General features: G+C 32.9%; 1 protein-coding gene across 1 annotated transcript; it reads right to left on the bottom strand.

Moving 5' to 3' along the window:
- Window positions 1–7,889: 7,889 nt before the first annotated feature.
- Window positions 7,890–12,919, bottom strand: LOC111408642 (probable disease resistance protein At5g66890). The gene is made up of 6 exons (XM_023038382.1): window positions 12,387–12,919; window positions 12,063–12,236; window positions 11,503–11,840; window positions 10,838–11,199; window positions 10,101–10,312; window positions 7,890–10,031 (listed from the first exon to the last, which is right to left on the bottom strand). The coding sequence occupies exons 1-6, from the start codon at window positions 12,796–12,798 to the stop codon at window positions 9,190–9,192; spliced, it is 2,340 nt and encodes a 779-aa protein (XP_022894150.1). The 5' UTR covers window positions 12,799–12,919; the 3' UTR covers window positions 7,890–9,189.
- Between the last annotated feature and the right edge of the window lie 335 nt (window positions 12,920–13,254).

Here is a 13,254-nt window from a genome sequence, read left to right on the forward strand (position 1 = left end):
GTGATCAATTGGTGAAGTTATTCTGCCCTAACATCCATTCATTATTTGATTCTCCAACCAATCGTGTGAACATCCATTTATTTTCTAGAATTTAAATTAAAACTCATATTTTACAACTTTTAATTTGTTTTAGTCAAATAGTAGTTAAAGAAAAATTGAATTAAGTGCTAGAAAATAGTCCTCGTGGGATATCCGGACTCTTAGGTCCACTATTACTTGTTACGGGTCGTACACTTGCAAAACAAAATTTTACAACAGATATCATCAGTGCCCTTATCTCTTATAGGACCATGTCCCTTCCTCTTCAAAGAATGAGAATCTATGAAATAAATTACTCAAAGAATGAGAATATATAGACAAAAATGAGATTCTATCAATTAAATGTATACATTATGATGATTTTATACCATAAAGATAAATTATTACCGTTGGAATTGAGGATGGACTCATGTGTCAATGTGGTTGCTTGTAATGAATTAAGCTGAGTCTAGAGCTAAGATAATGGGGCAGGAACCCATAGAGGTTAAGGTAATGGAGTAGGAACTTGAACATTACTAGACTTAGACAATGAGGAAGAGATATTAGCTTGAAGAGTAGTTTGGGCTAATGGACCCTTGCATGATGCCTTTGATGAGAAAACCTCTGAAGGTGGCTCATAAGATGTAGTAAAAACTCTATTTTTCTTGCCAATTCTTGTTCGAGACGCCATTATCTACCAAGAAAAAATGCCCAAAAGAGAGAGAGATCATTATTAACCAAAAAAAAAAATGTAGAGCTCTGTTGTTTTTTTACACAATTATGTTCAAGAACATTGAATATCAGTGATTTAGAAAAGCTGGAAGAAGGGATTATTATAATTTTATGTAAACTAGAACGAATTTTTCCACCGACATTTTTTGATGTAATGGTTCATTTAGCTATTTACCTACCTGAAGAAGCAAAATTTGGAGGTCCCGTTGCATTTAGATGGATGTACCCAATTGAAAGGTAATTGCTAATATTGCATACATATATACTTGTTCATTGACTTATTACTTTCAAAACTTTTCATGTAATATTTGATGACAGAATATTAGGTCGATATAAGAGTTATGTTAAGAATAAAGCTCAACCTGAAGGATCAATTGCTGAAGCATATATTGTTATTGAGTCTTTGGATTTTTGCTCAATGTATCTCAACGATATTGAAACAAAATTTAATCGACCTGAGCGTAATGAGGATGGTGGTACTTCATCTACAAGCTTGTCAGTCTTCTCTAAAAATACTAGACTATTAGGTCATGCAGAACCAAAGATACTTTCAAAACAGGAAATTGATAAAGCGCATTGGTATGTCCTAAATAATTGTGACGAAGTTCGGCAATATTTAAAGTAAGTTCTTAATCAACTTTTAAATTGTTTTGCTACTAATTATTAATGTGTTGTAGTATTTAATTGCATCTCCTTCTGTAGTGAACACATGGAGCTATTTCAACAACAAAATCACAACAATTTGGATAAAAAAAAACAAGAAGAATTGTTTCTCGGATGGTTTGCTTGACATGTAAGTTATAACACGTGTCCTATTTATTTATTAAAGCAACATAACATTCGTATCTGAAGGTATATTGATTAATATGTTTTTATTAGCATAGATAACAAGATTATAAAATAAAAAAGATTCAGGTGTAAGCAAAGAATTGTATTGCTAATGGTGTACGATTCCTTGCTAAAGATCGAGATGATTGTCATACAACACAAAATAGTGGAGTGATGGTGTCAGAAGATGAGAACATCAACTTTTTCGGTATACTGTGCGATGTTATTGAGTTGGTATATGTTTTCGACTATCGCGTCACTTTGTTCCAGTGTAATTGGTATGATAATAACCCAAAGCAAAAAAGAACAGTTGTAGATTATCATCTTACTTCTATCAATGTGAATCGCAAATGGTACATGGATGATTCTTATATACTTGGCATCTAAGCACAACAAATATTTTATATGGATGATCTTTTGTTAGGTCCACAATGGAAGGTAGTGGAAAAGGTACAACACAGAGACATATGGGACATTCCTTAAAAAAATGATAGTGGTAGTGAGCAAGTAATATTTCAGGAAAATGAATCATCAGATATTGTCTTGCCAATACAATATGAAGATCTTGACTCTCAATTATGGCATAGAGGAGATGTTGATCCAGATATTACTAAAAAAGAAGCACTGCAATAGATGTGGAATCAACAAATAAAAATATGAATAATGTTATATATAATACTTCGGAAGAGGAAGATGATACATTGAATGAATATTACACTGAAAATGAGAAATCTCTAGACGGTAACGATGATGATGGTAATAGTGATATTGGTAAGTAAAACATTCTTTATATATATAAGTTTTTTTTTTTTTTTTTGGTGTAATGTTTTTCTATTTTATTTTTTAATGATTAAATTTTTCCCTTTCCTCTACAGATTCGAGTACTGACGATGCATCAACCGATAGCTGATAATAATTTTTATTCATAGTTAAGGTTAGAATAATCAACTAATGAGATATATTTGATTGTTTATTGTGATGGTTGTTGATCTTGTATTATAGTTATGGAGCTTTTGTTTACAGGAATTCTCATTTAACCAAAGAAGATATTTATGGTCAGTTGAAAGCATATCTTAAGAGTGAATAATGTTATTTGGGTGTCTCGTGAGTTTTTGTTACTTCTTCCATATTTCTAGTTATATTTTCTAATTTTCAAGTTTGGTGAATCATTCTAGGTAGTTTAACATTGAAATTACTAGTACCATGGTTTATTTGTATTTGTTTTGATTTCAGAGGTAAACAAGTTCGTAGATAATACCTTGATCTATATTTATTTGGTTGACAGTGATATGGTTTTTTTTCCTATTTTGATATCAATTATATTTTAATAACTGTACGTTGAAGCATGCTCTTCATAAAGTCATGAGTTATTTCTAGTTAAGTAAGTCAAATTTTCATATAAATGTGCACCACAATAACAATTCCATTACCATGAAAGAAATCGAAAATTGTGTTTAAAATAGAATCTACGATATACGTAAATAAAAATAAAATCAATTAGGCAACAATTATACATGCTTGAAGCGACAAACCGTTTGTGCTGAGAAATAAATTAACTACGAGTACAACTTGACACGTAAATAAAAGTTCATTGTCACAAAATATTTTCGTAATAATATTCTATGTCATAAAATAAAATATGTGACGTATATAAATAATCACGAAATAAATTAGGTAATAACTATACTCGTTGCACAAATGATGGCGCAATAAACTATTAGTGTTGCGAAATAAATTTAAATACAAAAATCACTCGTTACATAATATTGTACTACAAATATTGAATATATTAAAATACATTATGCGACATATCAAATACATTGTAAAACATATTTCACGACAATTATTACTTGTCATTAAAAATATATTACTACGTGCATGTATTGTTGCAAAATAAAATAGGTAGCAAAAGTTACACCTTTAAAAGAATGTTTGCAACAAATATTTTTCTTGCAAAAACTTTATTGGAATAATTGTTGCAACAAACTATTGTGTTGCCATATACGCATTGCGAGGACATTATAGTTACAAATATCGTGTTGCTGCTTTATATTTTTTGCGGCAAATAAATAATGTTGCGATTTTGTTAATGCGATGAATGGTCGAAAATAGTCGCAAAATATATTTGATGACTCAACATTCGCAACAAACATATTTCTCGTAAAAATTTTATTGGAGTATTCGTTGCAACAAACGGACTTGTCTCCCTTTAAATTTTTCGGGACATATATACATTACGACGACATTATGGCTACAAATATTGTGTTGCCATTTCGTATTTTCTACTTCACGCAAATAGAGTCGTGATTTTGTTAATGCGATGAATGGCCGAAAAGTGTCACAGAACACATTTTGCGACTTATATAAAGCAACAATACCCGTAATATTGTCATCGCTAAATTACTTTTGCAACAAAATCTCAATTTTTGTGGCAACATTTTTTTGTTGCGAAATCGGTTATGTTTTGTAGTGCAACTTATTTATCAATCACGAAAGCACAAAATTTGTATGTCACAATTATAAATTTAATTACAAATCATAAATTTTTTAGATCAAATATTATTTATTGGTCACAATTTATCCATTTTTTTTATCACAATTACTTAATAATTGGTCACAACTACTCTTTATTCGACCTATTCCGCCACTTCCACCAATCCCACCACACCATCTCCATCGACATCAGCACCCCAGTTTCCAAATTGCTTTTCTTCCTATTCTTTCCATCTCACCACCACCTCCATCATCACTACCACCTCAATCACAACTAAAAAGATTTGTAAATATTTCTTGAGATATAAATGATATGAAGTAGAGATAAAGAGTAAAAACCATCGAAAGTTAAAAACTAAACTATTGAGAACTTAACAGTGTATTTAATTGCAAGCATGAAATTTATATGGAAAGAAAATAAATTCTAGTTAAATCATCATTCACCAACATTTATCTCTAATTACTACTTGTTTTCTTAGAAATAAAGGGTTACTGACTGTTTACCCACTTTAAAAAAAATATCCATCCAGCTAGGCAAAAAAAGTCCACATGTCCGATGGAAATCATATGTGGCCACAAACGCTTTTAAGAAATGACATTGCATTAGAGTAATGCTATACAACTCCACTAGGGTTGCAATCTCAGTTTAGGTTATGCTAAATAATCGGTTAAATAATAGGTAGCATTGCATAAGTCATTTAATTTCACTTATCATTTAATGCCACATTAACGCCATTTGGACTGGGGTTGCAACCCCAATTAGACTAAATAGCATTGCTCTTTGCATTAATAGTGCTTTATCTCTATAAATGGAATAATCAATTTTGTAAATTCTCCAGCCCTTCTTCATAAGAATTTGTTCTATGTAATATTTCTCTTATTGGCCTAAGCACCGAAGGCATCCATCAGAGTTTAAGTCGACCCGCTTCCCCAAAACATATTTTCTCCAAGCTTAAATTCACATTCTGCAAATGAGTACAATAGTTGCCAGTCTTATTTTCTCTGTCCAGCCAACCATTTTGCTTAGTTTTCCAATTAAGTGTCCCAAGTCAAAGGAAATCTCATCTTTGGTGCTCTCAATTGTGTTCGTACAAGAATTGTATGGTCTCTCCGATGCAATTCCAGCATAGACTTTTTGACATCTTGTTCACAAGATTTCTTCCCCAATTCAAAACCATATGAATTTCTTCCCTAATTCAAAACCACATCAATTTCTTTTCCCAAATCATTTTTATCCTCCAAATCAATATTATCACAAAAACATATCTCCGAATCACCCAAAAGCACCCTCTAATTGAAACGAGCTTCAAAGAAAATTCAGAAATTTAGGTCTTTTAGTTAGCAGGATGTTGTTTGTTATTTGAATTGTAGGAAAAGGTAATGGGTAGGTATGGTGTTTTGAACATGTTGTTGGTAGGTTCTTACTGATGTTTTGGTAGTTGTATGTTGGTGATAATGTAGTAATGGTGATGGTGTTGCTGGTCCTGTGATTTTGGGAGCTCGAGGTTAACTTCATAAATTAGGCCCTTGAAAATTGTATTATGCATGCAATATGTATAAGTGCATTATGGAACTTATTGTTAACTTAAAACTTAATAGTAAAACAATAAACAAAATGTATTATATAAAAAAAATTATAATCAAATAAAAAAATAGACAATGTTCCTAATGTTCAATTAATTACCATTCGCCTTACATTTTTAGAGGCAAAAATAGTAATCAAATTTGAATAATCTAGCTGTTCAATCTTTTTTTTTTTTCAATTGATAACATAGCTAATCCATTCAGTCTTTTTTGTAACATGGTTGATTGAAGATAAGCCTTAATCAACTTCAATTTGGAGAAACTTCTTTCTGCGGATGCAATTGTAACTAGAATGGTTAACAAAATTTTATAAGAAATATAAGCATTTGGGAAACAACCATTCAATGTCTTCAAATGTTGTAGCACTTCAATTGTTCTCGTTGCTTTAGTTGGTATATAGCACTTCAAGATTAGTAACTATGAATATAAATCCTCTTCGTACAAGACTTCAACAAATTGGGAAAGGTTGCAAGCCTTAACCTCTCCACATAAAATAAAAATCCAAACATCTCTTCATATTGTTTAAATTATTCAAATCAAGTCCTTAGAAAAGATCAAGCTTGATCGATTATAAAAAGAAAGTATTCAACACTAAAAGATTCCTCGGCTAATTACTTTATCTCATCATTGCCACTTTCACCAAACTACTTCTATTTCTTCGATTTATGCATTTCTCTTGAAATACAGCTTCAATTCCCGTTTCATTTGCCTTTTTCATCACTTCATCCATGGCAATAATAAATCCGATTTCTCTATAATTTTTAAGAAATGAAACAAGTCCTTATAAGAGGTCGATAGAACCATCAATATTCATGTTTTCAGTTTGAAGAAAGGGTAATTGGTACAAAACGTCCCGACCTTTCAAGTTTATTGTTGAAAACATTCCTACCTTTCATTTTTGACATTTTTGTCACTACCTTTCACATTTCTTTGCACAGAAGGTCCTTTTGACGATTTTACCCTCCATTGAAATGAAACAAAAAGAAAAGAAAAGAAAAAATAAAGAATTAATTGCAATTATAGTCCCAAATTTTTTCAAAAATTATAAATTAATCATAATTTATTGTAAACTAAAAAAATTTAAATTTAAATAGAGAAGAAACTTGAATGTACAGTGAAATAGTCAAGAAATGGGGAAATTTTTTTAATTTAATCATAACCAATGGAAATGAAAGATTTTGAAGATTACGTGATTTTTGCCTCAAGCCTTCCATTTACTTTTCACTGAATAAAAATTGAGATTTATGCTTACCCATTTTTGAAGATTTTCAGTTTCATTGGCTATGGTTCAAAAATTTCTCTATTTCGTGATTATTTCTCTGTACATTCAAGTTTCCTTTTTTTTTTTTTTTTTTTTTTGGAAAAATTTAAAATTTTTTAGTTCACAATAAATTGTGACCGATTTGTCATTTTTTTGAAGATTTAGGACTATTATTGCAATTAGTTCTTTTTTTCTTTTTTTTTTTGTTTTTGTTTGAAAGAGGGTAAAATTGTCAAAAAAAATAATGAAAATGACCTTTTGCGCAAAGAAATGTAAAAGGTTGGGGCGAAAATGTCAAAAAATGAAAGGTTGGGACATTTTACACAATAAATTTGAAAGGTAGGGAGGTTTTGTGCCAATTACCCTTTGAAGAAATTTACTTACACTATTGATTGCATGCAACAACCTTTACCAAATTATAATGCCATGCAAGAACTTAATTATGAAGGTCATATATTGTTAAAGACTCACCTTCACTCATTATTTTAGGATCTTCATTCATTTCTAGCAAGTCAACTAAATTTTCGTTTATTTGTGCAGCTTGTTCCATTATAGGCTTTATACTTTCAACTTGACTTTTCCAATGTGTTTTTGACATTGGCTTCACTGTCAAATCTTATACATTATCTTTAAAAATTTTCCATCTCTAGGTAGAAGAAGAGAACAATGCGTAGTTTCGTTGTATCACTTCAAAGAAGAATACGGCTTTGGGACAATAATTCACCATATCACATAATGCCTAATTAAGACTATGACACCATTTGGAGTATAGAAATCTCTGTGATTCATTTCAAGTAATCTTTCTTTGTACACATTTGTACCTCCCGCTCATGTTAGATCAGTTGTCATACCCTTGTCATCTAATATTATCAATATCAAGATCGAGGTTGATTAAGACCTTTTGAAGCTCGGTTGCCAATCCAAGTCCTGATGTATCATCCACCTTCAAAAGTCAAGACAATATTCTTCTAACATCAGTAAGTTTGATGAATTATCTATATATTGTATTATTAGAGACATTTGTTCCTCGTGACTTTCGTCTGAAATATTTTGCATGTTTAACTTTCTTGATAATTGAACTTCTCATCTCATTAGCCAACAATTGTATAAATTCATTTTAAATTATTTTACCGAGATATGTATATTGAATGTCACATGCTTTAGCATGCCCGAATGTCCTCTTGCGTTACTGGATCAAACTCGACAACCGTTTCTATGATTTGCAAAAATAGGTCATTGTTCTCAACATGAAATCTCTCATCTCCTCAAAATGTTAAGGTGTTTTTGGCAAGTCTTTTCACAATAACAATTGCCTGTCTCCAATGTTCCCTTTCTGCATCGATCACCAATTGCATGCTTTTGTCAATAGTATTTTTTTGTTCGAAACCTTTTTTCCAATTCAATCCAACTAGTCATGCAACATTTTATGTTCCTCATTTCCTTCATGACTTTAAATAGATTAGTACAAATTATGCAAATCTTTGTATCCATCATTAACTACATGGCCATTTTTGTCATAGTTTTCGGTGTTTTAAACAACTTGCGACAAAAGTAAAAGATCATGTCCGTAGATACTGAATATACTAGCCATGTTCTATCAATTGTCTACCCATTTGGTAGTAATCGCTTATATAGTGAAGAATCGAAATCTCTATTTGCACTATCTTTCGGAAACAAGATACCATCAAATTTTTTTTTGGACACATTTCTACTAAATAATCCCTCATTTTTTGATAAATATTTTTCCAATTCGCGGGATCCTCAAATGCAAACAAAAGCAACTCACTTGATTTAAATTTTACTTTGAACATCATCTTCTTCCTTCTCTTCTATCTCATTTACACTTATAGCGTGAATCACTTCTTCATTCTTAGTATATTCATTCACATTGTTTCTATTGAAGTACTTATCACTTCTTCTTCTGCTTGATCCTCCACCGAGGTAAAGTATCGCACTATTATTTTACATGGGAAGAGCTTTATTTAGGAACTTGGTGTAACTCTCAACTTTCCTCCTACCACTTCCTCTTTTATTTTAAAAACTCATCACTTTACTAACAAAATTACTATTTACCATTTCCAATCTCATCCTACAATATCTTCAATAATACAGATTTAAGTTAATCAATTATTAATGCACTACTTTATAGACTCGTAACTGCTGCTCAAAAGTTTTCAAGATAGGCAATATACCTTCACTGGCCCTGAGGGGTGGTGTGAATTTCATTGTCGAGTTTGAGAGATGAGTAATCTACGGTTGTGCTCACAAAGTTTTCAAGCAGGTCTCTTATGAAGCCAGTTAAGGTTTACGTCTTCTTTTACCACAACGATCTCCAACTTATCCAGATAATCCTCGTAGAATTTCCACAAATAGGCTATTTCATTGTCACATATCACACGTTCTAACTGCACAAGATCCATTACAGAAGGCGGCAGCTCAGATAAAGCCGTGCAACCCATCATGCGTATTATTTGCAGCCCACATAAATCGCCTAGCCGCTCTGGCAAGTGGTCCATTTCCACACAGTCCGAGAGATCAAGGTACTTCAATTCCCGGAGTCCAGAAATTGATTCCGGCAACTCTAAAAGTTGTGTACAAGATTGAAGCCTAAGCACTTCTAAATTTGTCAGATTTCCCAGTTCAGGAGGAAGAGTAACCAACTCTTGACAATATCCCAATTTGATCTTCTTAAGATGGACAAGGCCACAAACCCATGCTGGTATTTCAACTAAGTCATCACAATACTCTATATTGATCTCGTTGAGATTCGGCCATGTATTGGAGATTGAAATTGGGCATACTTCGAATGCCTTCCCAATCTCACATGTGATCATGGATATTTTCTGCAAATTTTTTAGCTGCAGTATGAAAGGGGCAATAGAGGGGATGGAAATATTCTCCAACCAAAGTCTCTTTAGATTGTTTAACTGACTAGGCAGTGGAAAATTTTCTAGGATTGCTCGGGTAAAACCATAATTCGTCACTAATAGAACTGTCAGGCAACTCATTCTCTCCATAAATTCGGGTAAGGTATAGATTTTGACTTGAAAGTTCAGTATTAAAACCTTAACATCAGGTATTTGCACGTTAGACCAGTTTGAGCAGAATGCGTTATCTGCCAAAAAGAGGGTATTACATAACATATCTATAATTGAAAAGGGAAAAAATAATAAAGATTACTAACCTGTAGTGATAGACAGAATGCGGACATTGATGGGTTGATGATTTCGATCAGTTAGCCACTCAGGGAAGGCATTCCCATTTATTTCCACAATGAGTCGCTCTCTCCCTTCTATGGAACCTTGACTACTTTGGTGGACAGCTAACTCCCTCAGAAGATCATGTTGCATTACAAAATGCTCTTTGCAGTAGTCATTTGCATCTTGATCATCTTTTCTGCATACAAGAATGAGATAAGTCAATCACTGGAAATTTGTTAAAGAAACCTTGATTAACTATGATTTAAAATAATTGCCAATAAAATGATATGCATTTGCACATATTCAAAGATGGTGGTATTAATATAAGTGCTGGGAAAACACCTCCCAAAGATAGCCCAAAGATCAAACAAAGTTGATAATGTGAAAATTTCCAAACCACTTCAAAAACAAGAAAATGAGGAAGAAATGATTTCAATGGAATACGGATGGATCAAATTAACTGCCTAAAGTTATGGAGGTAGCCTTCCAGCCACATTATCAAAGTTCACTTCACGTGCTTCTTGCACTTCTCTTGTTTTTGTGGCATATTGACAAGGATAATTCTGTTCCACTTTCCAATTGTCTCAGATTGTCTTCATCTCTAGAAGCTAACCATTTTGCATAACTTCCACTTTGCATATATTCATTCACATTTTGCTTGTCTTAACAACACTCTCCAAATGTAGCATAATCCTCTAAAGATGAAACGGAAGGTACAAACCTTACAAGAGTAAGATTAACCAGATTTCTGTTTGAGAGTTCATGGAGATAGATAAGGGTATACATGCCACCTTCATCTAGGTTGTACAGTTCCACCCACATATCCTTAAGAGCTGCAACAGGGATCCTTTGATCTTCAGGAAATAAACCTAGATCCAAGAAACAATTCTTGAGTACTTCCATTCCGTCCAAGGCATCTAAGCTGGTTTTGAGGCGACTAAGCAAAACCATGTTGGTGTCGTAAATGGATTGCCCTTGGGACCAATTTTGAACTGTACTAATCCAATTCACCTGAGGCTGCCTATAAAGTGACCTGCCTACAACAGTAAGGGCCAATGGAGATCCTGAACAACCTCTGACCACCTGCCATGAGATTCCAAGAGCAACATCAGTTAAGTTTTAGAGTAGAGTAAATAAATATATAAAAAATTCGTTGAAATTTTTTTTACATATCCGTTCAAAAAAATTTAACATCTTAACCCAATAAAATGAATTTTGACATGAAAAATTGTCACTCTAGATGTAGTTTAATGCTTCAGGTAAAATAAAAGGCTATAATAATATGATAGAAAATTGAGCCACATACAGAAAAATGAACTAAGTTCAATATTGATGTTTTTGGTAGAATGCTCTAAAGATGCATTTTAGCAGAGATAATGCTTTTACCTCTTCTACAAGATGTTTTTGCACAGTGCAGATTCCATCTTTAAAGGCATGATGATGAAATAGAGTCATTGCATCTTGATGATTCAACATATTCAATTTGTAAGTCCATTCAAATTGCGGAAACACAAATCTCGATGTAACCAAGATTTTATATCCATGTATTGGAAGAAGAAACTGATCAATGAGTGACTTGGATCCTGGCCACATATCGTCCAGGACTAATAGTATGGGAGCTGGTCCTACTTGCTGCAGGAATAACTGTTCTAGTTGGTCTTCTGCGAGCATAGGGCTAGTTCGTTTTGGTTCTTGTTCAAACAATCTTCTTGTGATTTCTTGTTCTTGTAAAGTTTAAAGAGCACTTACACAAGAATCACCAACCTCTTAATAGATCACTCTTTTCCATTAAGCAGATTGCAAGTATTTGAAAAAATGCCAATTACAAAAAAGGAAAAGTAACAAAAAGCAAGTTCCTTAATATTAATAATTAATCTATTTGTACAATGATATTGTACAATATTGTTGACAATGATAGGTATGATGAAAAAGTGTTGGTTGATTACCTTTAATTTCATCATCATTACAGAGCAATTTCGCCAGTGTACTCTTTCCGCAGCCACCAGGAGCCGAAAGCACAACAATTGGCACTCCATCCTTAAGCAGCATCCCCTTCAGTTCCTGAAGCTGCGCGTCTAATCCAACGACAAAATCTGGAACTCCCGGAACACCACACCAACCTGAAACCCCATTTTTTTGTTAATAAAACCACCAAGTGAAGTTTCATTCATATTCACAAACTAAGTACAATTTGGGAGGGGAGAATAGGACCTGAAAACCCATTTGAGTTAACGCTACGACCATTATCTTGGGTAGAAATTATTTTATCATTTTCTCCTCAAGAACTTTAACTCCCACAGCAACAGTTTTGCCATCTCTAGACAACTCAACCTGCACATTTATCTGAAAAAACCACAGCAACGAGGCTTCATACTTTTCCAATTTCTTCGCATGCGAATACTTCTTGATTGCATTCCACCATCTGATTTCCATGCACTTGCGGATGAGTTTTTCGCCTTCCCTGAACAGATTGGCGAGCGCTTCTGCTCCCTGTTGTCGCCAGTTCAGCACTCTGTTTAGCTTCTCTATGTCGTCGATAAATGGTTTGATCGAAATCAGAGTCGATTTCAAGTGGTCGAGTTCAGAATTGAAACCCGCTATTTTAATTGTTACATCTAATACAGCTTGCATTAGAAGATCAAAAGCTACACCTGTAGCACCCCCTCCAACCAAATCCGCCATTTTTGCGCAGAAGGGAGCCCTAATTGAAACCTGTTATGGGAATTGAAAGGAAGGAAATGCTGATGAATGATATATAATCAAGAAAACCTGTACCAGCATGGACGTTTTCAAGTATCCTCCATTTTATATCAATGTTTGCCGAAGCTTAAAAAGTGGGTCAAAATTACTTTTAAGTAATTTAAATTTGCTAGTTTATTTTCGTTACAAGGACAGATGCCCAATTATGGTAATTCCCTTATTGAGATATTATTGGTTATGATTCTTAATTCATTGGTAACAAAATGTGACATTTAAATTGTTATTTTCGGTAGTCTATGCTCACTGTTACTTTGTATTCATTGAATATGAACTCAATTTTTCCTGTTAAAGCAATCTTTAATTACTAGTTTTTTTAAATTTGAGATACGACGAATGTATTTCTAATTGTTGAAAATACAAGCAACCATTCGTTTCTCT

This window comes from Olea europaea, chromosome 13, assembly GCF_002742605.1.
Source record: "Olea europaea var. sylvestris chromosome 13, O_europaea_v1, whole genome shotgun sequence".
Classification (NCBI taxonomy): domain Eukaryota; kingdom Viridiplantae; phylum Streptophyta; class Magnoliopsida; order Lamiales; family Oleaceae; genus Olea; species Olea europaea.

Coding starts and splice junctions, on each gene's coding strand:
- LOC111408642 (XM_023038382.1), bottom strand. CDS start 12,798: ATGGCGGATTTGGTTGGAGGGGGTGCTACAGGTGTAGCTTTTGATCTT. Junction 12,237..12,386: donor TAAAGTTCTTGAGGAGAAAA/TGATAAAATAAT, acceptor ATGGGGTTTCAG/GTTGGTGTGGTGTTCCGGGA. Junction 10,032..10,100: donor CATTCTGTCTATCACTACAG/GTTAGTAATCTT, acceptor TCTTTTTGGCAG/ATAACGCATTCTGCTCAAAC.